The sequence below is a fragment of the Meles meles genome, chromosome 6, assembly GCF_922984935.1.
Source record: "Meles meles chromosome 6, mMelMel3.1 paternal haplotype, whole genome shotgun sequence".
NCBI classification, from domain to species: domain Eukaryota; kingdom Metazoa; phylum Chordata; class Mammalia; order Carnivora; family Mustelidae; genus Meles; species Meles meles.
The window spans coordinates 32,341,250-32,367,303 of record NC_060071.1 but is presented as its reverse complement, the minus strand read 5'-3'; the positions used below and the strand labels follow the sequence as shown (position 1 = coordinate 32,367,303).

General features: G+C 53.8%; 1 protein-coding gene across 2 annotated transcripts in view; it reads right to left on the bottom strand.

Annotated features, from left to right (window-relative positions):
* Positions 1-625: 625 nt before the first annotated feature.
* Positions 626-26,054, bottom strand: part of PSTPIP1 (proline-serine-threonine phosphatase interacting protein 1) — a 47,951-nt gene continuing 22,522 nt past the window's right edge. Inside the window, exons 4-15 of one of the 2 annotated variants that reach the window (XM_046010023.1) lie at positions 18,767-18,801; positions 18,422-18,528; positions 16,070-16,132; positions 15,318-15,416; positions 14,447-14,492; positions 6,823-6,902; positions 6,135-6,233; positions 5,040-5,136; positions 4,511-4,601; positions 2,209-2,264; positions 1,878-2,002; positions 626-912 (exon numbers count right to left, since the gene is read on the bottom strand). In XM_046010023.1, coding sequence (XP_045865979.1) covers positions 781-912; positions 1,878-2,002; positions 2,209-2,264; positions 4,511-4,601; positions 5,040-5,136; positions 6,135-6,233; positions 6,823-6,902; positions 14,447-14,492; positions 15,318-15,416; positions 16,070-16,132; positions 18,422-18,528; positions 18,767-18,801 — 1,030 coding nt within the window. In that variant the 3' untranslated portion in view covers positions 626-780. Of the gene's footprint in view, positions 913-939; positions 1,099-1,877; positions 2,003-2,208; positions 2,265-4,510; positions 4,602-5,039; positions 5,137-6,134; positions 6,234-6,822; positions 6,903-14,446; positions 14,493-15,317; positions 15,417-16,069; positions 16,133-18,421; positions 18,529-18,766; positions 18,802-26,054 lie in introns of those variants that run through there. The other variant, XM_046010024.1, reaches the window with a different exon arrangement.

Genomic DNA, 26,054 nt, shown 5'->3' with positions numbered 1-26,054 from the left:
TGTCTGACAGGGAGTGGCACAGGCTGCAGTGGCTTCCCTGTGCCTCAGCTGGGGGTGGGAGACAGGATCACTTGTACCCACAAGGTGCTAAGCCTGTCTTCCTGGACTCTGCACCAGGGCCCCTTCACCTCCAGGGGACCCATTGCCTGTTTCCTTCCCAGACAGAGCTTGGCTCATCCCTGGAATGTTCAAGGCGTTTCCATTTCCTCCCTGTGTGCCCATATTTACCCCACCCTGATGCTCTTCTCTTCTTTGTGCCCATCTGTTGCTGCCCTTCCAAGGCCCCTTTTTAGTCCCTCTGCCCCAAAGAAGCCTAGTGCCCCATTGCAGGTCTCCTGAGCCCTTTCTCATTGCCCCGCCCTGTCCTCCCAACCCCTGTAGCCTTCTCCCATTTGCCCGCATGTGAGTATGTCTCCCTCACAGTCTGGGAGTTCCCCAACTGGGGCCAGGCTCTTCTCCCCACCAGCAGACCTCAGGACAGACTGGAGTGGGCCTCCGTGAGGACACTGAAGTAAGCAAGCTCCGGCATCCCCCAGACTTCTTCCCTCACTCCTTTGCCTCATCTTGGTCAGGGTGTTTGGACATGGGGGCAGAAAAGCAAAAGGGACCCCTGCAGACCAAGGAATAAAAATGCACTCCTTTATTCCCTGCAGGAGGACAGCTCAGGGAGCTGCCAGCATCCATCCTGGGGGACAGGCTCCATCTTGGGGCCCCAGCAAGGCCAGGGCAATGATTAGGGGTACCACTGGCCAGGTCCGGGTGGGGGCTGCTGCCCCTTCCTCAGAGCTTTTCCAGGTACGAACCAGGGACGAAGCCACGCTGCCCATTCCGTTCCACTGTCCACCAGCCATCCTCCCCCTCCAAGATGACTTCCAGGATGTCTCCCGCGGAGATATCTAACTCGTCGGAATTCTGGGCAAGAGAACAGAAGTGCGTTGGGCTTGGAAGGGCCTCTTTTGGGGTTGGGAGTGGGCTTTGGTTGGCACCCCACCCCAGGCAGTAAATGCAAACTTGTCTCCTGGGTGGGCAGAGTCCTCAGAGCTGCACATGGCCTCCTGGAGCCACAGGACGAAGCTGTTCTCTGGGCTGGGGTGGCCTCTGGAGACAGGTAGGGTGTGGGGTATCGGTGGGACTCAGCCTCCTACCCTCTCTGGTTTGTCATTGTAGGCCTCCCTCAACCTGGGGCTTCTCCACACTTGCCCCCTGCTGCCCCTGTCCCCCAGCTCTGCTCCAGACACAGGGTCAGGTGTGCTCACCATGCTCCACGCATTTCCAGGCCCACAGCACGCAGCCTCCCCGCTGCTGGTGAGCCAGCCCCTGTCATGCAAGCACACTCTCATTCTCTTGACCTGTCCTCCTGCCAGCCAAGGACCAGACTTTGGGAGTCTGCGCAGCCCACATAGCCCTGAGGGGCTTTCCTTCGATCTGGGTGGACTAGGGGCTCTGCAACCCTCACCTCAAAGCAGGGAGCAGACTGGACTCCCGAGGATCTTGGCAGATCAGCTGGCCCCTGACCATCCTCTGTCCCCACAGACCTCAGAAAACCAACCCGGGCCCAGCTGAGGGGCTCATTCTGGCTGTGGCCTGTTCTTGGCACCCATGGCCCCAACCCAAGGGCATAGAGGCTGACCCACAGACCCTTTCCTGCAGGTAGCCCCAGCCTCCATCAGCGCACCTGCCCCTGCACGCACACCTAGGCAGACACAGGCCCTCATACCCTTCATCGTTTGCTCAGCACGGGTACACAGAGGCCACTCCTAAGTGGCAGCTGCTATTTTAAGGGCACACACCCCAGCACACTTCCAGGGCACGTGCCTCTGTGTGACCACGCTCAGGCATACCTGGCCCTCCTGAGGAAGGGAGGGTGAGGGCCTCACCTGGGCCGTGTAGTCATAGAGGACCCTGTATCCCTGGGCTGGCAGGGTTGGGGGGCCCGGCGCCTCCTTCACCGCGATGGCAGAGTAGACAACCTCATTGTGTTCGGGCATTGGGGTTAGGGTCTCTGTGGAGGCGGAAAGCAGCATGAGAGGCCTAGAACCCACCCCTGTCAGAGGCAGTGATCCCCGGAGACAGCCCTGGCATGGAGCTTCCCCAGGCTTGGCTCAGCCACCCCACAAAAGCATTTGGACAGCCCATCTGTGCCATAAGGAGTCTTCTCCTTTCCCCTGGGGTTAGTTGTTCAGCAGCCCCCATGTCACCCCCAGTCACCTGCAGAAGCTGCCAGTGATACAGTCTTGGGACTTCCATGCAGCAGCCCAGAGAACCTGGGGACAAGAAGGAAAGCAGGTAGGCCCTGGAGGGAGGGGGATGAGGCAGGGGCCCGCAAAGCTTCAGGGCTAGGGCCATCTGGCCCCCAGGCACAGAGCAATATGAAGTGCCCCTCAGGCCAGTGGACTCCCCCAAGTGTGGTCCCCTCAGAGTTCAGCCCACTCGTGTCCTACTGGGACCTTCACCTGCCTGGAACCAGCCAGTCCTATCTCCCTGCGCTCCACTGTGACCCAGCCAGGCCAGCCGCTCCCTGACCGTGCAAGGTAGGGACTCCGGTGTCCACATGAGGCAGTGCCAGGGTAATTCACCCCTTCCCCTGTGCCTGGCTCAGGCCTGGGCTGAGCGGGAGTCATGAAGTTTTGTTGAATAAAAGAATGGAACAAGCAAGAAGCAGGGACTCCGTGCACCGGTGGGGAGGCAGATATGGGTACCCCCACGAAGCAGGCAGTGCTGAGGGCTACATAAGTCGAGGCTGACGCTATTCCCAGCTTCAGGAAAGGCTTCCGGATGGGGTCGAGCCAAGTCCTGAAAGAGCTTTACCAGGGAGATGGCACAAGTCTTGGCCAGTGAGCAGTAGCAGTGCAGGGGGAGCTCTGCGTGGGTGGAGGAGTTTGCGGAGCGGGCTCGTCTGGGGGTGTGGGAGACAAGACTAGAATAGGGACCAAGCCAGACCCCAAGGGGCCCTGAGTGTGGCTCGGGCCTGTGGGAGACTGTCCTGGAGTGCTACCTGGGGCATAAAAGGCCTTTCCCACAGGTGGGGACACTCAGTGATCCCACCCCCACAAATGAGCCCGGGGCCTGGAAGTGGACACACATGCCTAGGATGGAGACACAGGGACAGGCGCGTGTGGACCTCAGGCCGGGCAGCTGCAACAGCAGTGGCACAGTCCTGCCCCTTGGGCCACTGCGTCGGGTAAAAGCCAGCAGGCCTGTGACTGGGAGGAGCAGAGGTTGTGGCCCCCCCCCGACTGCCCATTTCTCTAGAATTATCTAACCCTGTGACACCAGTTCCTTTAGGCACTTCCCAGCTGCTGCACACCTCTCCCCCACTGGGAGCCTGGCTTCTAGCTGGCCCCTGTAGTGGCCCCTGCCCATCCTGCCAGGGGCCAGGCCCCCTCCACCCGGTCAGGCGTCCCTCTCTCTCGTCCTCAGGAAGGCACCCCTTTCTCGACACCGCCCCAGATGAGCTCTTCCATCCTGTCATTTAAATGATCATCTGTGTTGAGCTCCAGGTTCTCCCCAGGGCTGCAGGGAGGCCTGAGTCCCCCACGATTCCACCAGGTAAGATGGTGGGGGGGCCTGCCCTCCTCCTGGGGTCATTGGCTCCTCACAGTTTCTGGAGGGGCACGCTGGGCTTCCTGTTGAGCACGGGTGGTTGACCTCTGCCTCCAGAGGCGTCCTCCAGGGGAGGCGCCAGGGTTCCTAAGGCCTTAGGAGAAAGCTGTCCTCCTAGGGCTGGGGGACCCATCAGCCCATCCTCATCCTCCCCACCACCTGCAGGCTGGGCCTTCTCTGCATGAGGCTGGACGGAGAGAGGGCATCACAGGGGCTTCAGAGTGGGAGTGAGGCGCAGGCACACATGAAACCCACAGATTCTCTCAGATCCCCAGCGACAGGGCACACGGCCCCCTCAGGAACCTGGCTGCTGGAGGGCTCCCTGAGAAGGCTGTAGTGCTCTCAGGGGGCTGTCGCCGTTGTGCCCACCAGGCCTGAACCAAGAGAGCCCTTAGGTTCTGAGTCTGACGCAAACAACTCACGGGCTCCAGATCTAGAAAAAGCAAGTGACTTGTGTAGGTGACACAGTGACGCATGGTACGAGGGCCCTCTGCAGCCAGGCCAGAGAAGAGGCCCTGAGAAGCCCGGGGAACTCTTCCAAGAATCTCGGGCCTGCTCCTGTGTCCTGGTCCTGTCCCAGTCAGAGAGTGTCACCACTGCAGCGTGACTGTCCAGGGCACCAACCTAGGGTAGCAACCGGGCCCGAGGGACATGGAAGCCAGCCTGGGACCACCCTGGAGCTCCAAGCACAGGTGAGTAGTGGGCTGTGATTATTTGCTTAATGTCTGGGACCCCTTGGGCTGCAAGTATTATGAGCCACATTGAGTCTGTCTTGTCCCCAGAGTGCCCAAGACCTAACACAGCACCAGGTCTACAGCAGGAGCTCAATAAATCCATGTGGAAGAGCCGCTTGCAGGTGGGCTAGACCCTCTTCCTGGTGCCTCCCCAGCCCCATCAGGCTCCTCACCTCTTTATCATGCCGCAGGATGGCTGGACGCTAGGGCTGCCAGACGACGGAGTGACCTCCCGATCATAGTAGTTCTGGTAGGGCACAGGAGCTGTGGGCAGCAAGCTGGTGAGGCCCAGGGTGGCCGAGGACAGGGCAGGCAGGACCTGTGCCACCTGATACTGCAACTTGTCCCCATCCAGAGACCCAGACTGAGGCCCCACTTTCTTATTCTGGCCCAAGGCTGCCTCCGGGCTGGGGAAGGGGCCTCTCTCACTTCTATGAGACATGGAACCAAAGAGGTTCTAAGAGGGGTCCCCATCCCTACACCCCTTCTGAGTGTTGCGGCAGGCAAGGAACCCAGCCAGGGGCCTGCATTGTCCCCAACCCCTCCTCCGGGTCTGCCAAGGCTTCTTCACCCAGAAGGGAGCTGTGAGCTGCCCTGCCTTGCCCTGCCCTGCCCGGCAGTGGAGGCTCAGCTGGGGCCAGGCACCCTCGGGACAGATGGGGCTGGCCCCGGCGACTGTGCTGCCTGCGGGCCGGGCCTCACCTGGGGGCTCAGTGCCTGTGCTCTTGGATTGGATGAAGCCATCGATGTCAGCTTCCACGCTGCAGCCTTCTAGTGTCACTCGCACCTCCTCGTAGAGCTGGGGTTAGGGAAGAGCAGAGGCTGAGGGTCCTTGATGCCCACCCTCGTCTAAGTCCTGCTCTTCGGTGGGCCTGAACTCTGGCGAGGGACCCCCATCCCACCAGCCTCCTCTCAGTGCCTGCATTTGGGCGCCATGGCATGAGGGGTCAGAGCCCTCGCTGCCAGCTTCCCCTGGTTCCTCAACACCAGCTGTGCACAAGGTCCTGTGCGAGGGGTGTACCTCACTCCTGTCCTCGGAAGTGGACACCACTTTCCCCACTTCACAGACAAGGATACAGGGCAAGTATCTTGCCCAAGGTCTCAGAGCAAGAATTCAGTGCAGCCAGACTGGATTTCATTTGACAGGATCCAAAGCCCACACTCCTCCTTCTGCCACAAGGCGGCCACCAGGTAGGCTCAAGTCATTTTCAGGGGGGAAACTCCAAACCCCACAGTCCATGGGCAGAAGGGATCAGGCAAGGAACAGCAGTGGGCATCAGGGAGTCCAACTACCTCAGAAAAGAGCTCATGGCTCTCAGGCTGCATTAACAGAGGTCAGAGCCCCCAGTGTGAAAGTGGTAGCCCCTCTTTCCTGGGGGAACCCCCTGACACTCCTGGCACATAGAGTGTGGTAAGGGGAACCAGGACACCGCACAGGGACTGGGGGCAGAAGAGTGGAGTAAGCTACCCAGGGTCTTCTACCCTCTCTGCAAAGCTCTAAGAGGCAGTGTCCACTGGCCTCCCCAACCCCAACAGGGGGGACAGGCGCTCTGCAGCCCTGAGAGCAGAGCCAAGGACCGTGGAGCAGGAGGAAGATGCCAGGGCAACCCCTGAAGCAAGCAGCCTTCCAGACAGGGAGGCCAGGGCCCTGCACCGAGCCCCTGTCCTTGGGACCCTGAGTGCTTGTTGATGGACTCAGATGGACCCAGGCATGCTGCTGTCTGCAGGCTGCTCTCCCCTCACACCCTACCCCCAGCCTACTCTCTGCCCCTCCCTGCCCATGCCCCCCCCCCCCACCTCATCGTCCTTGACACACTGCAAGGACAGCTGGTTGCAGTGCACCCACATGGCGTTGCGAAGGATGGTCAGTCGGTCAGACTCTTGCAGCTGGAAGGCCTGGGAGGTGGAGGCGGAATGGAAGTGAGAAGTGAGGAAGGGCTTCAGGGCCAGGCCAGACTGGGCCCCGCTCGACCCCGCTGGTGCTGACTAGCTTACACCCTGCTCTGCTGAAAGCCAAGTCCAAAGGAAACACCCTTCTGGGGGGATCCCCATCCCCACCTCTGTGACAGTGCCTGAGGCTTCTGGTTCCTGCCCTCACCCTCCCTCCAGGCTCCACCACACACTGGAAAAAGTCCTGGGGAGTATTGTAAGAGGAGTACTAGACCCGGAGCCCTGAAGCCTGTGTCCCAGGCCATCCACCAAAGGACCCAGAGAAGCTATGAGTTTTGTCTGAGCCTCAGTTTTGCCTTCAGCAAAAAAGGGGGAGGGATGCCTGCCTATAACAAAGGGACCCAGGGCGCAAAGCAAGATGGTGAGCTCCCAGAGACATGGACCCAGCATGGGGCCTGGGAAGAGAGTAGACGGGTGAATGAGGGAATGAGGCCTTCCACCACTGCCTTGCTTGCCCCCATGAAGCAGCTGGAGGAATGAACATCTTTCCCATTTTGCAGCTGGGGAAACAGGCTCCATGCCCGAGGTCACTCACCTCACAGGTGGTCCGGTGCTCCTGCTCCCACTCGCCCCGCACCTTCTCCAACTGCTCAATGTTCTGCTTGTACACTCGCTCTGGAAGCACAGGTGGTCCTCAAGGAAGCCAAGGCCCAGGCACCCTCCCCCACCCCTACCCCTTTGCTCCTACAGTGCCCCTGTATGTACAGAGTGCCCTCCAGATCCCTGGAGTGCCCCCTCCTCCCGCAAACCTGCCCTGGCTTGTGGTGCCTCATCTGAATGCCTGTTATGGCCACGTATTCTGGTACTGGTCTTTTGAAGGTGACTCTTAGCTTCCCACTGTACTCTGAGCTGCCCAGTGCTGCACTCGAGCCCATTCCTCAAGATCAGAGTTCAGGCCTCTTGCCATCCCTGGGTCCCACCCCCTCACCCTTTGTAGATGGGAAAGTGAGGCCTGGAGAAGGCAGCACTGAAGGAGGTAGCATGGGAGCTGTGGGGATGGAACCCAGCAGGTTTGGCCATGACCTCCATTCCCAGAAATCTGAGGGACACCTATCTGCCAGCCAGGGGAGAAGCTGGGTCCTGGAGAGGCAGAGCTGGGTCCTGGGAGAGGCAGAGGAGAAGGGAGAGCATTTCCAGGGAGAGTGGGGGTGAGCTCTCTGGACTAGGAATGTGCCAACAGAGACACAGGGTGTTGGGGGGAGGGGTTCTGGCATCAGGTGAAAAATAGAAGAGAAAGAGATCTAGAGGAGACCGTGTGTGTATGAGAGAGGTGAGTGTGTCTGTCTCCCGTGATGGCAGGGCTGTGAAATTCCTGGGCTCTGGAGCTAGAGAGCCTGGGCTGAAATGCAGTCACCACCACTTCTTGGCTTAGGTAAATTACTTAACCTCTCTGTGTGTCAGTTTCCTCATTTGTTAAAAAGGGGGATGCAACAGTGTGGCCAAGCCACACTAGTGGGTGGGATAACCTCACCCACTAGCACACCTGCAGCAGCTGCAGCCAAACCTGTCAGCTAGCCATGCTGGTCGGTGACCAGCCCTCCCCACCAGCAAGCCTGCAGCAGTAAGGCCAAGCCACAACAGGAGGGTATATGCAGCCCACACAGGTGATACCTCTGGAGTCGTGGTTCTAGTGAACAGGAAGGAGTGCTATTGGGCCCCACAGGACAGCTTCTACATAAGAGCACTACTTTCAAGTCCAGGGTTCATAACTGACCTACCTAATACATAGAAACAAACACAGAAAAAATGGGGAGAAGAATATGTTCCAAATGAAAGAATAAAACAAAACTTCAAAAAAAAAAAAAAAAAAGAAAAGAAAACATAAACAATCTACCTGGTAAAGAGTTCAAAGTAACAGTCATAAAAATGCTCACCAGACTTGAGAGAAGAGAAGATGAACTCAGAACTTCAACAAAGATACAGAAAATATAAAAAAAGAACCAAGCAGAGCTGAAGAATTTAATAACTGAAATGAAAAATACACTATAGTGTATTATAGTGTATTTTTAGCACCTGGATGGCTCAGAGGGTTAAGCCTGTGCTTCGGCTTGGGTCATGATCTCAGGGTCCTGAGACCAAGCCCCGAACTGGGCTCTCTGCTCAGCGGGGAGCCTGTTTCCCCCTCTTTCTCTGCCTGCCTCTCTGCCTACTTGTGATCTCTCTCTTTTTTTGTAAAATAAATAAAATCTTAAAAAAAAAAAAACACTGGGTGGCTCAGTGGGTTAGGCCGCTGCCTTCGGCTCAGGTCATGATCTCAGGATCCTGGGATCAAGTCCCGCATCAGGCTCTCTGCTCGGCAGCGTGCCTGCTTCCCTCTCTCTCTCTCTGCCTGCCTCTCTGTCTACTTGTGATGTCTCTCTGTCAAATAAATAAATAAAATCTTAAAAAAAAAAACTAGAGGAAATCCACAGCTGATTAGAGGATGCAGGAGAACAGATCAGTGATCAGGAAGATAGGGTAGTAGAAAATATCCAAGATAAATAGCAAGAAGAAAAGAATTTTAAAAATGAGGATAGGTTAAGGGACATCAGGTGTACTAAAATTTGCATTTTAGGAGTCCAGAAGGTAAAGAGAGAAGGGGGCAGAAAACTTACTTGAAGAAATAATAGCTGAAAACATCCCAAACTTGGGGAAGGGAACGGACATCTGGGTCCAGATGTCCAAAGTCCAGTAATCTCAGAAAGCCCCGAACAAGACAAGTCCAAAGAGGACCACACCAAAACAAATAATCATTATGAGGTCAAAAATTAAAGCTAAGGATTCTTAAAAGCAGCAAGAGAGAAGCAATTTGTTATATATAAAAGACACCATAAAGCTACTAGCTGATTTTTCAGCAGAAACTTTGCAGGCCAGAAGACAGTGGTGTGATATGAATAAAATGCTGACAGAAAAGAAGAAAAAAACAACTTAAGGGATGTCTAGCTGGCTCAGTTGGTGGGAATGTGTGACTTGATCTTGGGGTTGTGAGTTCAAGCTCCACATTCAATGTAGAGATTCCTTTTTTTTTTTTTTAAGATTTTATTTATTTATTTGACAGAGAGAGACACAGCGAGAGAGGAAATAAAAGCAGGGGGAGTGGGAGAGGGAGAAGCAGGCTTCCCGTGGAGCAGGGATCCTGGTTCGGGGCTCAATCCCAGGACCCTGGGATCATGACCCGAGCCAAAGGCAGATGCTTAATGACTGAGTCACCCAGGCATCCCAGATGTAGAGTTTACTTAAAAAATAAATTAAAAACCCTAAAATCAAGAATATTCTACTTAGGGGCGCCTGGGTGGCTCAGTGGGTTAAAGCCTCTGCCTTCAGTTCAGGTCATGATCCCAGGGTCCTGGGATCGAGCCCCGCATTGGGCTCTCAGCTCGCTGGGGAGCCTACTTCCCTTCCTCTCTCTCTGCCTGCCTCTCTGCCTACTTGTGATCTCTGTCTGTCAAATAAATAAATAAAATCTTAAAAAAAAAAGAGCATTCTACTTAGCAACATTATCATTCAAAGAAAAGTTAAAGGAGTTCATCATCATTAAACTGACCTTATAAGAAATGTTAAAGGGATTTCCTTAAATGTAAAAGAAAAGGCCGTAAATAGAAGCAAGAAAGAAAGGGAAGAAATGTCATTAGTAAAAGCAAACATTGTAAAAATAGTAAATCAATCACTTATCAAGCTAGTGTGAAGGCTTAAAGAAACAAGTAGTAAAATCAATTATATCTACAAAAAGTAATCAAGGAATATGGAAAATAAAAAGATGGAAACTGTGACATACATAAAATGTAGAGGAAGGAGTAAAAATTGCAGTGATTTTAGAATGTGTTGGAACTTAAGTGACCATCAAGATAAAATAAACTGCTATATACATAGAATGTCAAATATAAATCTCATAATAACCACAAACCCAAAACCTATAATAGATACACAAAAAAGAGAAAGGAAACCAGGTGTAACACTAAAGTTATCAAGTCACAAGGGAAGAGAGCAAGAGAAGAACTATAAAAACAACCAGAAGACAGTTAACAAAATGCCAATAAATACATACCTATCAGTAGTAACTTTAGATATAAATGTACAAAATTCTTGAATTAAAAGACATAGGGTGACTGAATGGATAAAAAATAACCCCTATCTAGGGGTGCCTGGTGCCTCACTTGGTTGAACATTTGATTCTTGATTTCAGCTCAGGTCATGATCTCAGTCTCATGGGATCAAGTCCTGTATCAGGCCCCATACTCATCCTGGAGTCTTTGTCCCTCTCCCTCTGTTTCTCCCCTGGTCTTGCTCTCTCTTTCTCAAATAAATAAAACCTTTAAAAAAAAAAATAAGACCCATCCAAATACTGCCTACAAGAGACTCACTTCAGACCCAGAGACACACACAGATTGAAAGTGAAGGAATGGAAAAAGATATTCCATACAAATGGAAGCATCAACAACAACAAAACTGGGGTAGAATACTTAGATCAGACAAAACAAATTTTTCAAAAAGACTGTAATGAGACAAAGATGGGCATTACACAGATAAAGGTATCAGTCCAACAAGAGGATATAACAATTGTAAATATCCACACACCCAACATAGGGACACCTAAATATACAAAGCAAATACTGACAGACGCAAAGGGAGAAACCGACAGAAATAACAATATAACTCCATTTACATCAATGGATAGATGGATAGATGGATAGATGATCCATACAGAAAATCAATAAGGAAATGATGCCTTTGAATGACACTTTACACCACATGAACTTAAGATACATACAGAAGATTCCATCCCCAAACAGTAGAACACATATTCTTTTCAAGTGCACATGGAATATTCTCCCGGGTGGGTGACATGTTACACCACAAAACCAGGCTCAGTAAATTTAAGAATACTAAAATACTATCAAGCATCTTTTCTGATCACAGTATGAAACTAGAAATCAATTATAAGGGGAAAACTGAAAAAAAAAACCAAAAATGCATGGAAGCTAAACAACATGCTACTAAATAGCCAATGCGTCAATGAAGAATTCAAAAAGGAAACCAAAAAATACTTGGAGATGAATGAAAATGGAAACGCAACATTACAGAATCTCTGAGAGCTGGCCAAAGCAATTATAAGAGGGAAGTTTATACCAATACAGGCCTACCTCACAAAACAAGAAAAATCTTAAAATGAACAATCTTATCTTACATCTAAAGGAACTAAAAAAAGAACAAAGTCCAAAGTTAGTATAAGGAAGGAAATAATAAAGATTAGAATGGAAGTAAATGAAATAGAGACCAAAAAAAAAAAAAAAAGATCAAATCAATAGATCAATAAAACTAAGAGCTGCTTCTTTGAAAAGAAATAAGATTGATAAACTTTTAGCCAGATTCATGGAGAAAGAAAGAGGACTCAAAATCAGAAATGAAAGAGTAGTTACAACTGACACCACAAAAAGAATTATAAGAGACTACTAGAAAAAAATATAAATGCAGAAAAACATTTGACAAAACTCAACATTCATTTCTGATAAAAACTCTCTACAAATGGGTTTAGAGGGAACATACTTCAACATAATGAAGGCCATCATATGACCTGATCCACGGCTAACAGTGAAAAGTTGAAAGCTTTGCCTCTACGATCAGGAGTAAAACAAGGATGTCCATTCTCACCATATTTATTCAGCAATCAGAAAAGGAAAAGAAATATCCAAATTGGTAAGAAAGAACTGTCACTGTTCACAGATAACATGAGACTATATATAGAAAGCCCTAAAGCTTCCACCAAAAACCTATTGGAACTAATAAATGAACTCAGTAAAGTTGCAGGATACAAAATCAATATACGGAGGTCTGTGGTGATTCTGTACACCAATAATGAACTAGTGGAAAGAGAAATTAAGAAAACAATTCCATTTATAATTGCACCAAAAAGAATAAAATACCTAGGAATAAATTGAATCAAGGAAATGAGAGACCTATACTCTGAAAACGAAGGTCTTGATGAAAGGAATTGAAGACAAAACAAATAAATGGAAAGATATACCATGTTCATGGGTTAGAAAATTTAATATTGTCACAATGTCCACACTACACAAAGGAAATTTACAGATTCAGTACAATCCCTATCAAAACACCAACAACATTTTTCACAGAACTAGAACAAATTCTAAAATTTGTATGGAACCGCAAAAGACCCTGAACAGCCAAAAGCCAAAACAATCTTGAGAAAGAAAAGCAAAGCTGGAGGTATCACAATCACAGATTTCAAACTATACTACAGAGCTATACTAATCAAAACATGTACTGGCACACAAACAGATAGGTAAATGGAACAGAATAGAGAGGCCAGAAATAAACCCCTGCTTATACAGTCAATTAATCTATGGCAAGGAGGCAAGAATATAGAGTGGGGAAAAGACAGGCTCTTCAATGAATGGCACTGGGAAAACTGGAGAGCTGCATGCAAAAGAATGAAACCTGACGACTTCCTTATACCATATACAAAAATAAGCTAAAATGGATTAAAGACCTAAATATGAGACCAAAACCATAAAAGTCCTAAAAGAAAACCTGGGCAGTAAACTCTTGGCTGCCAGCCTTAGCAATATTTTTCTTCATCTGTTTCTTCAGTGAAGGGAAACAAAAGCAAAAATAAACAATTGGAACTACATCAGACTAAAAAGCGTTTGCACAGCAAAGGAAACCATCCACAAAATGAAAAGACAACCAACTGAATGGGCAAAGGACAATATTAAAATATATAAAGAACTCATACAACTCTACATTAAAAAAAAAAACAAAACAAAAACAACCCGGGACACCTGGGTGGCACAGTTGGTTTAGTGTCTAACTGTTGTTTTCAGCTTGGGTCATGACCTCAGGGTCGTGGGTTCAAGCCCCATGTTGGGATCTGTGCTTAGCATAGAGTCTGCTTGAGTTTCTCTCTCCATCTCCTGATGCCCCCCACCATGCATTCTCTTTCCCTCTCTAAAGTAAATAAATAAATCTTGGTGGTGTGTGTCTTGGGGGGGGCAATCTGATTTAAAAAGTGGGCAGAAGACCTGACTTTTCCAAAAATGACATATAGATGACAAATAGACACGTGAAAAGATGCACAATATCACTCATCATCAGGGAAATGCAAATCAAAACCAGTGAGATAACACCTTATATCAGTCAAAATGGCTAAGATCAAAAAGACAAGAAACAACCAGTGCTGGTGAAGACATGGAGAAAAGGGAACCCTTTTGGACTATTGGTGGCAATGCAAGCTGGTACAGCTACTATGGGAAATAGTATGGGGCTTCCTCAAAAAATTAAAAACAGAACTATCATAAATCCAGTAATTCTACTTCTGGCTACTTGAAGAAAATGAAAACACTAATTGGAGAAGATACATGCACCCCTATGTTAATTCCAGCATTATTTACAATAGCCAAGATGCAGAAGCAGCCTGAGTGTCCATCAACTGATGAATGGATAAAGAAGTGGTATATATACACAACAGAATACTATTCAGCATAAAAAGGAACGAAGTCTTGCCATTTGTGACAACATGGATGAACCTAGAGGGCATGATGTCAAAGGAAATAAATCAGACAGAGAAAGAGAACTGCCGTATGATTTTACTTTATGTGTGAAATCTAAAACATGAAACAACAAAAAACAGAAACAGAATCATAAGAATAGAGAACTGGTGGTTGCCGGAAGGCCAGGGGCTAGGAGGATGCACAAAATAGGGGAAGAGGATGAAGAGCTATAAACTCCCATTAATAAAATGCATGAATCACAGGGATGAAAAGTACAGCCTAGGGAACAGAGTCAATAACGTAATAACAATGCACGGTGACAGGTGGTAACCACATAGATCGTGGTGAGCTCTGCCTAATGCTTATGATTGTCGATTCACTACATCGTGTACCTGAAATTAATATAACATCATACGTCAACTATGCTTCAGTTAAAAACTTAAGCAGCCACCTCATAGGGTTGTTAAGCAGAGTAGTTGGGACACACAAAGCCCTAAGAACACGGATGTCTTTATTTTACTCGCATGATTATGTGAGAGTGCTGAGCATGTGCCTCTGTGGAGTCATGTGTCCATGTGTCCCCAGGCCTAGGAAAGAGTGCTGGGGGGTGGGCAGGGGGCAGGCCTGTCTGGCCACCCTCCCAGGTCAGAGGAAGCGAGCAGGGCCGCGTACCTGCTTCCATGGCTGAGTCCTTGCACTGCCTGGCCTTGTTCTGGCTCTGAGGAGAGAGAGGGAAAGCTGAGCTGAGCTGGCCCCAGCCCTCGGGGGCCCAGCCTCCCCAGGGGGGGCTCTGAAGGGCTTCTGTCCCAGCCTTCCTGAGCCACCCAAGAGGACACTCAGCAGTCAACTGTGGGCACGTCCCACCGTTAACTTCAACCTCACCCCACAGAGGACCACAATCAAAAAAGGTCCAATACAAAAAAATAAAAACAGAAGCATGTAGCCTATACCCACACGTGCAACAACTGGACGTGAAGACCTGAGGGAAAAATGTGGATGGGCGGGTCCCGCTGCTCCACCTGGCCACCGCTGACCCTGCTGGCTGGGGCTTGGGCTCTGCCCTCGACTTGCTGCGCCTAACTCACCCTCAGGCCCCTGCTATTTCTGGGCCTCAGCTTTCCTGTCTGTGCAATGGACGAAATGTGCTCTTGGGCCCTGGTATCTCTGGCAGCCCACCCTGGCCCAGAGGCCAGAGCAGTCAAGATCTTGGGCGCTTGATGACCTGGGTGTGCATCCTTTCTCCACTGCTTCCTGGCTCTGAGACCTTGGACAAGTCATTCACCATCTCTGGACCTGTTTCCTCTCTGTGACATGGGTCTCCTGAGCCCTTCTCCATGGGTTATGTGAGAGTTAAGCTGGCCGTGCCTGTCCATGCCCTGAGACTCCAGGAAACCCCTTTCGCAGATGAGGAGATGGAGGTTCAGAGAGGAGTGAGCAGATATCCCAGCTGCAGACCTTTCTTGGGGTGTCTATGGCACCTCCTTCCCTCCCTGCCCTGTTCCAGCCCTGGGTGACACCATACGGCCTCAGTGGCCCCACGCACCTTCTCCACCTGCTTCTGGGGGCCATTGGTGCTAATGCGTTCGAAGGCCTGCTCGGCATCATCAGCGTCCCGGCACTTCTGCTCATATGACTTCTTGGACTGGGTGGGAGGGGGTGGAGAAGTGTGACTGCGGGGGCGCCCACAGTGAGGGTCCCTGAACCCAGCCTCTCTTCTCCCTGTCGGGGGCCTGTGGGTGGGGTGGGGGCCTCCTCACCAGGGATGGGGTCAGGGGGTCCAGAAGGGAGATGGAGAAGGGAGTTTTATTCCCAGGCCCTGCCCCACCTGGGGACTCCGGCCCTGCCCATGGCTGCAGCCTCTTTAGAGACATGGTCCCATCAAACCACCAGCAAGTCCCCCCAAATGCCATGCATCCTCATGATGCTGGCCTCTGCTTGTGTTGTCCCCTCTTGCAGAACCCCTTTTCTCCCTCTCAGCTGGAATCCCAGGGGACACAGCTCAGCAGTCTCTTGTCCCTCCACCCGGAGTCCCCAGCTGACAGCACAGATCATCCTGTGGGCCACTGTCTGGGACTGACTGCCTGCTCCTCGGCCAGGAGGCCCCCAAGGGCAGGGCCTGGGCCTAGCCACATGGGCCCTGGGTTCCCCGTGCATCCTCGAACACCCAACAGGCCACGGTGTGTGTTGTCGGACAGGTGGTCAGAGGCTAGCCTCGTCCCAGGGGCCCAGCTCAGGGCTTCTGGGGTCTGCACCATGAGTCCCACACACCTCCAGGCCCAACACCCTCACACTCACATCCATGGCCTTCTTGTAGAGCGACAGCTTGCTCTTCTGGACCCGGTCCATGACAGCCTCGTACTGTAGGGGACACGGGGCTCTGAGCAGGGGCGCTGTGGCACCTGGATGCTCCCCTAGGCCAAGAGGATGGGGTGGCCCCCGGGAGGAGGCACAGCATCCCCTCCTGGCTCTGAAGGGGCAGTGACAAGATGTCCTCTCCCCCACGCCCCGCTCTTTCTCAATCTCTGCTCAGGACAGAAAACTGGAGCCCAGGACAGGATGTGTCCATCATGACTTTTTGCTTCAGACTCCAGCCAAGACTTGGTCTCTGTCCCTGGAATACCCACCCTGCACACACGCACGCACGCATGTAGACAGACACACACACTCACAGAGACCCCCTCGTGGCTTCTGTACATTCTCACACCTGTCACTCACTATGTACACACTCTGGCACACGCATGCCAAGCTCCACATGACACACACACAGAAGTACACATTAACAGGCCCCCAGTGTTCCCGCTGCTCACACTTGCACACTCAGGCCTTCATGTGCACACTCACAGGACGTCCACAGACCACGCCCAAGTACACACAAGCACACTCTCGCACGTCCCTGTGCACAGCCATAGGCCTGTCCACACAGGGGAACACACACCCCTGCCACCAAACTTTTGCCGCCTGTGGGCACACTGGGCCAGTGCACCCTGACCTCATCTCGCAGGCTTCTTGCTCAGGCAGAGACTGAAAGGCAGCTGTGAAAGAGATTGGGGTGTAAGGAGGACGAGGACTGGCTTTGCCTCGGATCTCAGTGGGGCCCGTGCTGACAGGGAGCCTTCCGGCAAGCCAGCGGGTCACACAGGTACAGGCGCACACATACGAGACACACACACACACGAGACACACGCAACTGCTCACAGGCAGGCACACACATGTGCCAGGCCCCACCACACCCCCTCCCCCTCACACACACATGTTCATATGCACACGGGTGCATACACATGAGCCCGGGCTGTGTTCCTGCAGACTACACCACAGTTCTTCACTTGGGGGGGCCCTGGCCGCTCTGGGGAAGGCGTCTCTCTGTCTGAAACACCCCACTCTGGCCACAGGAGAACTCAAAATAGCCAGTCTGGGGCCTCGCTGTCTCAGCGGGTGCTCTGCACCCTGCAGGCAAGTCCCAGCTTCAGAGAGGACACCTGCTCCAGCGCCTCGAGGTGGAGCTGGCCTCCGGGGCTGGCTTCAGAGAGTAGCTGTCAGCTCAGGGACCCAAATTTAGAATCCTGAAAGCCCGAACCCTCTAGGTGGCTGGCTCGGTGGGCAGGGAGGGCAGCCACACTCGATTTCTCTGGTCAGAACCACTCATCAGAGCCGGAGCCCTATCTGAGAAGACCGAGGGGGGCTGGACAAAGCCTGCAGGAGGGAAACTTGAGGCACAAAAGGAGAAGAGCTTGCCCAGGACTCCCAGGCCCAGCCTGGCTCCAGCCGTGAGCAGGCAAGCTGTCCCCCTCACAGCTCAGTTGTGTGGACTTCTCAATTTCTCGGTTCTCTGGAGAGTCTGCAATGATCCTTCACCTCCAGGCAAGAGGTGTTTCTGTATGCTGGCCTCTCCCAGCCCTCATCACTAAAGCCTTGAGAGAGGCTCACGTGGACCCAGCTGCCTTCCCAGCAGCCATGTGCTCAGCCACTCAGAGAGTCTCAGGCCTGGGAAAGGGCCCTGGGACTCCGAGGTCACCAAGCCCGCTCCCACCCTATCCCTATAGCTTCCCTGACAAACAACCTCCAGACTCTGCTTGCACACCTCCCATGATGGGGACCTTACTTCCTTCCCATGTAGTCCATCCGTCTAGGGACAGCCACAGCCCATCCACAGGTGAGAAGTACCTGTGGATGCCAGGGAGGGCCTGGCAGCCCTCCACAGGCTCTGTCTGCCCCTCTCAGCCTGGGCAGCGTGGCAGAGCAGCTGCGAAGTCCAGCCTCCAAGTCTGCCTTTCTCCTGCTCAAACAGCCCTGACCCTTGGGCTGAGGACCAGTTTCTGGCAACTCCCCAAATCAGGCTGCCCCCTTTGGATACCCCCAAACTGTCAGTGATCCTCCACAGTCTCTTGTAGGAGGATAATCAAGACCCATGCCTTTCCCTCTTCCTGGCATGAGACAGCTCAGGGGAAGACCCCCAGTGGGGCTCTCAGGCCTGCATGCTGGGCCCTGATTCCAGGGCCCTGTCTCTGCACGCAGCCATCCCCTCACCATCAAGTCACTCTCCTCCCCAAGCCTGGAGTGCAGTCTCCCACCCTCCCTGGGCTCTGTCTGGAGGGACCATCCCCCACAACCTTCTTAGTGAGGGTGCCCCACCCCCGAGCACGGCCTCACCTTCTTCCTCTGCTCCTTCTGCCTCTCACGGAACTCCTCAAGGCTCCGCAGTTCCTCGCGCAGGGCCAGGGCCAGCTGGATGTGGGAGCTGCCCACATTCTCTATCTCTGGGGGCAGAGCACAGGGGTGAGGAGCTTCAACCACGCAAACACTTACCTCTGCCCAGACCCGCCCCACACTCCCCAGGTCCTCCACTAGCCTTAAGAACCTGTGCGCAGCCTGAGCACCACCCTCCTCCCCACTCCCCCCCAACTAGAACCTATCTACCTCCACCTATGGGGACATGGCTGTTCCCAGAAGGTCCTGTCACTCTGCAGCCTGGGGTTGGGGACAGTTGGGACTTACGCTGCTTCAGGGAGTCAAAGGAGGCCCTCAAGGAGCTGCAAAACAGAAGGCCAGGGTCAGCGGGAGGAGAGCATGACAGGACGGAAGCCCTCCCCCCACCCCCCACCCCCCCACCCCACCCCCCGCCAGGGACTCTTCATTTGGTGGGAAGGCTCTAGGTCACTCACACACACTGATCCAGACCCAGACAGTGACCACCACTCAGAACCAAGCTGGGATTTCTGGAAGGCGGAGTTCCTCTTCGGAAATGGTAAAGCTATCACACCTCCCAGCTGTGGCACAATGGTCCTGGGTTCATGTTTTCAGGGCTCTCCCTCCCTCACCCAGGCATCTCCCACCAGGATGAGCTAAAGCGGGACAGCAAAGGGTACAGACCTGGCTTTAGGCAAGTGGCCTGGAGGGTGTTTGGAAGAAGCTGGAAGGGAGAGGCAAGCAATACCAGAGGGGAGAGATGTGGGGCAGGAAGGATGGGATGTATGGGGGAGGAGAGCAAGAAACTGTCCCTGTTCCTGGCTGGGGTGGCTGGGCACACAGTGGTGACATTTCCAAGAGCGGGCCCAGGAGAAGTACGTGAGCCCGGAGGAGTATACAATTGGGTGCACTGAGCGGGGGTGCCTGAGAGAACCTCTCAGGAGTCGGGAGGCAGCACGCTGCTGCTCTGGAGTAGAGACGTGGGCGCGCGGAGAGCAAGAAGGCAAGAGGCTGGCCCTGGGAGAGAACGCCCAGGGGTTGGGCTGCTGGGCAGCAGAGAATACAGGGCACCCAGGTACATGCGAATTTCAGACAAACAACAAATAGTGTTTTAATATAATGTAATATATGGATCATACATCTAAAAAGTATTTGTTGTTTATCTGAAGTTCGCATGTAACTGGGCTTCCTATATTCTATGCAGCGGCCCGGCCCTATTGTGGGGACTGATCCCCAGAACCACAAATGAGCTAAGGTGTCGGAGCCCACCCAGGACCCAGTCCCGTCTCCTGAGGGGTAACGGGGTGCCATGAGGCAAACATCTCTTTGGGTTGGAAACATAACCAACAGAGGCTAACGGCTCTCTCCAGGTCACTGGGGTTCAGGGGCAGGGACCAGTCGGTGGGTGAGCTCCCCGCCTGGTGGAGCAGGAGAGTGAATGGCAATCCCAGCCTGGGAAGGCAGCAGGCCCTGGGCAGGGGCTCCCACGCCGCACTCCCACATGCATCAGAAGCAGACCCCGGAGCCGGGTGGCCTGGGTCCAGGCAAGGCTCTGCTGCACACTCGCTGTGCGACCTTGGGCAAGGGACTTACTCGCTGTGCCTTGGTTTCCCCCTCTGTAAAATGGGGATAATAGCACCAACAGGACGGTAGTGAGGAATAAGTTAATTAATAGGTCTAAAGTACCTCTGTCAGGACCTGGGTGCTGTTGTGCCACCCTCCCCCGAGTCCACATCTGCACATCCCTGTCCTGGGGGAGGGTGTCCCCCAGGTCCCTGAACCTGACCTGAGCTATATGCTAACCCCGCCTAAGAGCTTACTGCATGCCCCCAGTAATCAGAAACCCCCCAGGTCTTGCTTTCAGCTAGGGGTTCCCTTGAGGTTCTCTCTGGGGCTCTATAGATCGGGCTCCCTTCCCCCACCTCGGCCCCCCACCCCCACCCCGCCGCCCATGCGGGCATTTGGAACAGACTGACTTGTGTCCACCAGCAGCTGCGTGAGGGATGTCTGGGCCTGTCGTGTCCCAGTGTGGGCCCATGGGTGCCAAGTCTCTGAGTGCACCCAGAGACGGAGCGCAGAGGTTGCAGACTGGCCCTAAGGTGGTATTTGGAGTGAAATTCTCTGCCTGCGTTGGCAGACCCTTAACCAAGGAGGCAAAATAAGCTGGGGCACCCTCTGCACCAGGATGCCTGAGGATGCGCAGTCAATCAAGGCAGAAAGAGAAACTGAGTCCAGAGAGTGGCCAGGCTTGCTGGATCACACAGAAGCAGCCGGCAGGCACCTCTCCCACCTTTCCCAACCTCCCACGCTCCCCCACTCCCCTCCTCACTCCCCCCCCACTCGCCCCACCCCCACTCCTTCTGCCCCCGCCCCCACCCCCACCCCGACGCCGTTGCTGGCCTCAGGCTCCGCTCTCCGCCCCTCGTGCTCCCTGCCTGCCTCTCCATGGAGCAGCGCGCCCGCCCCCTGGTGGCCATATGTCCTCATGACGCCCGCCCGGGAGAGCTCTGAGCTCCTGCCCTTCCGCGGCGTCAAGGCTGGCAGGCTTTCCAGGGGCCTCCCTCTTCTCACTGGACAGTTCGGGAAACTGTTTCAGCAACCTGATAGGACCCACAAGGATCCAGGCCTAGAAGAGAACTGCGGGGGTCTGGCCTGGGGTGGACCCCAGCCCTAAACTAAGTAGATCTCCAAGTGTGGTCCCAGGACGAGCAGCCTGACCGTCACCTGGGGGCCTGTCGGAAAGGCAGATGCTGAAGCCGAAACTGCGGGGTGGGGCCCCCCTCCCTGGGTTTTAACAGGCCTCCGGGAGCTGCTGATGTCTGTTCGAATGTGAGAATGGCGGGCCTAAATTCTTTAATCCTCACAGCTCTGCCAGAGACGGTCCCCATTTCACAGATGAGAAAAACAAGCATCAGCGAGGTGAGGAAACTGACCCGTGGCCACACAGCGGGTGAGACCGCAAGGCCAGCCCTGGCTTCTCGCCAAAGGAAGGAGAGGGGGACTGCCAGGGTGACCCCAGCCGCCCTGGGGATGAGGGGCAGGACCCTTTTCTGACAGAATTGATACCTTGCCCGGGGCTCTCCCTCCAATCCCTCCACTTACCCACACACCCATGTTCTGCCTCAGTCTCTCCATTCATGGTGAGAGCCCCTCCAGGCTCAGTGCCTGCTCCCACTCTCCTCAGGCCCCAAATCCTTCAGGACTCCACCCCGCCCCAAAGCTCAGGGCAGCACATGCACGGCCTGGTCTTCACCTCTTTTTAGATCTCACAGCTCAGGAACACCTCAAATGCAAAGTGTCCAAAACTGGACTCAGCTCCCCCACAAAGCTTGCTTCTCAGCCCACTCCCCTCCCAGTGAAGGTGTCAGCCTGGGACACCTGGTATGCACCAGGAACCCAGAGTCGTCCTTTTCTCAGCCCTCTCACTCCCCCTCCGCTGCCTTCTTTTTCACCTCCTTAATCCCTCTCTGTCCACCTCTCATTACCACCACCCAAGCCCTTGCCCCGTCAGCTCCAGTCCCCTAGCGGCACTTCCCACCAGGTAGCCCCATTTTCTGGGCTACCTAGTCACCTGACCACCCACCAGTTCCTCCTCTCTGTCAAGTTCCTTCTTGCCTCAGGGCATGTGCACATGCTAATTCCCTCTGTGCGGCATCTTTGCAAGGCTTCCCCTTCTGTTCCTCTAAGCATTTGTTCCTCTTGTCACCTTGGGCTAATGCCTTGAGTGTCCCCCCACTGAACTGTGAGCCCACTGAGCAAGGTTCTCCTCCTGGTTCCACCTGGTTCTCCTTCCCCTTACCCCTAGGGGGAAACAAATTCAACACTTGATAAATACCAAGGCTTTTCTCAATCCCAAACCTACCCTCCCTCACCCTCCTTGGCCTGTGGACCCAGGCCCCGGGTGTCTGTAAGGAACCACAGCCTCCTGGGACAGCTGGTCCTTCTTCCTACCCCACCCCTGGATGCTAAGCCCCTGCCTGAGTCCACAGCACTGCCATGTGACATGCAATCTCTGTTCCCACCCTGGTCAGTCCTGATGATGACAAAGCCCATGCTCACCTTAGGCTCCCATTTGTCCCCTGGCTTGCTGCCCATTGGGGCTGCAGGGTGATGGTGCTCATTCTGCCTGGGACCAGGGTGGGGGGCAGGATTGCAGGCTGTGACCACTCCAGATGTTCCCCCCCACATACACCCCACCTCTTGCTCACCTCTGGGCTGCAGTCCTTCCTGCCCAGCCCTCCTGTACCCAGTGCCGGGGACCTTCAGGCCACCAGAGCTCCATTCACACAACAGGGCCCGGGACACCACCTCTCTTTCTTGGCCCCAGACTTTCAAGAAGGCCTTGGTTCTGTGGGGGAAGGGCGGTCTTTACTTTTCCTGGAACCAGAGGCAGCCCACTGTGGATTAGCCACGACTCACCCCTGGAGAATGGCCTTAAACCCTGATCTTGTGGAGGATTTGTGGGGGCATTTGTAGTCTTTCTCTGCTCCATCTGACCCAGAAAAGATGGTGTCTCGTAGCTATTCTTCCTCCCAGGCCCTCTCTCTTGCTGCCAGGACCTGCTCAAACTTCTCTTCTATTGTGTCTCTGTCACATGGCAAGGACGGGGCCTCATGCAGTCCTCTACCCTCTGTTATCTGCCACCAGCGTCCTTATGTGTGACTCATCCCATTGCCCTTTCTGACTTGGCTCTCAGAACGCACAGCCTGAAACCCTCGGCTCAAACACAGTTGAGAAATTCCGAGTGTGAACACCTCCTTCCATGTTCTCCCCGCCATCTCACGCCCCTACTGGGGCCTCACTGCCCCTGCCCTCCTGCTGGCCAGAGGCTCTGGTCTCCCAGCCACCAGCAGCAGGCTCTTCTTGCCTCTGTGCCAGAGGCTGGGCCTGGTTGCCCTGGTGTCAGAGGACCCCTGATGGGAAGAAGGCCTCCTCCCTCCCCCTAATGCCCTCAGCATGTCTCCATTCTCTGAATTCAAAAGAGAGATCATGAAAAAAAAAAAATCCCATCTGACAGGAAAACCACAGCATTTTAGGCTGTGACAAGGGCAGGTGCAGCGGGGATTCAAACCCACATGCCTGGAGGAGGTGTCCTGACTTGTGGCAACCACCCAGGGACTCACAGGAAGTTGGCCCCAGGCCTGTCAGCCTTGATTTCCTTTCATTTCCAGAACCCCTGCCCTGTGGCACCCCAGGATCCTACCTGGGGCAAGGGGAGCAAGACAGGATGGGTAGGACTGGGCAGGGTAGAAATGAGAGCAGCCGCCAGAGCAAAGGCCCGGAGGCTGGAAGGGAGGGTCAAGGTGAATTCTCTGAGCCGGCTGTGCAGCTTAAACTATATGGATAAGCCTGTCACCTGCGTAATGAGGTCTTCAAAGTGCACTGAAAGGGCTTGCGAGGCTCCCTCAGTGCAGGTCTTCTCAGGGCATTCTCTGTTCCGTAGCCCAGCGGGCGTTAGCTAAGGCAGCAGGCGGAGGAGGAGGAGGCAGTGTCAGAAATGGTGTGAAGTGGGGTGTGACCTCCTTTTTTTTTTTTTAAAGATTTTATTTATTTTATTTTGACAGAGAGAGATCACAAGTAGGCAGAGAGGCAGGCTGAGAGAGAGGGGAAGCAGGATCCCTGCTAAGCAGAGAGCCCCATGCGGGGCTTGATCCCAGGACCCCGGGATCATGATCTGAGCCGAAGGTAGAGGCTTTAACCCACTGAGCCACCCAGGCGCCCCGGGGCGTGACCTCCTGTCAGCATACAGGGCTGTGCCTCCAGGCCACAACGAGCTTTCTGCCCTGAGGTCAGAGGATCATGAAGAAATGCTGCCCCTTCAGGCAGCAGAAGAGGCCAGCGAGCCCGGCCTTCTCTGCCCTCTCTGCTCTCACTGGCCTCCTATTGTCACTTAACTCCTCAGCTTGTGTCTCCCCATTTGCTCCTGTCCAGCCTGTGCACCCCCAGCCCTCTACTTGACCCCTAAGGAGCTAAGGGAAAGCATCTCACGGGACCTAGAAGGGGGGGGGTGGCCATGGCAAAGGCTGGGAGCTGCACCCCACCGGGTGATGGGCCCTAATGGGCTGAACAGCCAGGCCATTCCCAGGGGCCAACCCCAATACACCTCCCAGTCTCCAGGACAATGAGGAAGTGACCCATGTTGTCATGGCTATCCTTCGCTCATCCCACAGGGAGCCCTCCAGGTTGGTGCTGGGACAGGGTGACCTGGCTCAATCCAAGACTCTAACAGTCACACACCGCTGAGTGTTTGGGAGGACTTCCTGGAGGAGGTGGGGCAGAAGGCCCTAGAGGCAGGGGTTCTGAGGCAAAGGATCAGGGAGGTTCCCCACAGTGTGCTGGAGAGAGTCTAGCTTTGGGATAGTGGGGCCATTTATTTTATGTTATTTTTAGATTTTTGAATCCTCCTAACTCAACAGGGCATGGCAGGCACATCATTTAGGTGCTCCATAAACGCTTGCTGACTAAATGAATGGATGCTGGATGCTTGGCCCACCCTTAAAGAAAGGAAGGACTGCATGGTCTCACTAGTCTTAGTACATGCCTCGTGGCTCAAGAGCAACACTTACCGAGCACCTAGTGTGTGCAGTCAGCCCACTTGGGAGCTGCATAGGGCATGACCCTAAGGCAGGCAGCAGGTGAACCGGGTGGGAAGGGTTCAACCCCTGCCCTTCTTGCCCACTGGCTTTGAATGTTCCCCGACTTTGCCCACTTCCAGCAAGGCCTCTGGCAGGAAGATGTCTCCCCTCCCTCTCTGTCTCTCCCAGGAGGTGCCCTCCCCAGGCCACCCTGCTCAGACCACCGCAGCCTGATGGCAGACTTGAGGCCATTCTGGTTCTCACCCACCATTCCATCTGTTGTGGAAACCTGCGCGCTGGGCCGGGGGTGCCCCATGCTGGGTCAGCTGTGCCATGGGAACTGGTACTCCCAACCTGGGCTCCAGCTCCTCCTTGGTAAGCAGAAGGCAGGCCCTGCCTCTACTCCTTGCTCTGGTCTGGGGCTCTACCACTGATGATCCCACTTGGACGAAGGCTGCCCTTCCAGTGATGCTGGCCTCTGGCTTTCTGGGCCAGGGAGGGGCTGGGCCTTAAAGGAAATGGCTAGGTTGCCCGGTCAGGCTACTCAGCCCTAAACCAAGTAGGGCGAGCCCAGTTTGTCTGACATACACAGGTGCCTATAAGACTGGCAAGAAGCCCACTGTTGATTGAGCATTGCCCTGACCTTGTTCTCTCTGTTTGACACGGTGATTCCAGGACACCTCCCAAGGGCAACTCTGCTTTGACAGCCCAGCCCAGGACTCAGAGGGGCAGTGACCACCCCATGGTCACACCATACAGGAGGGAAATAGACCTTGCCCCACTTGGCCTCTTATAGCCATGCAGGGGATCGTGACTGCCCAGAGTGTTGCCCCCCCCCACTTCCTAGTCCTGCAGTGGGGCGAGATGCTGTGTCCCTTCCTCCCTTTCCCGCCACCCACCAGGATCCCCTTCCATTTTGTTCTCTCTGTCAGTGGCTTCTCCTTCCCTATTTAAGTGCCCAGTGACTCACAGGCTTCTGAGTGTGAGTGTGCCTCACACGGCTTACTTCCAGCCTATCACAG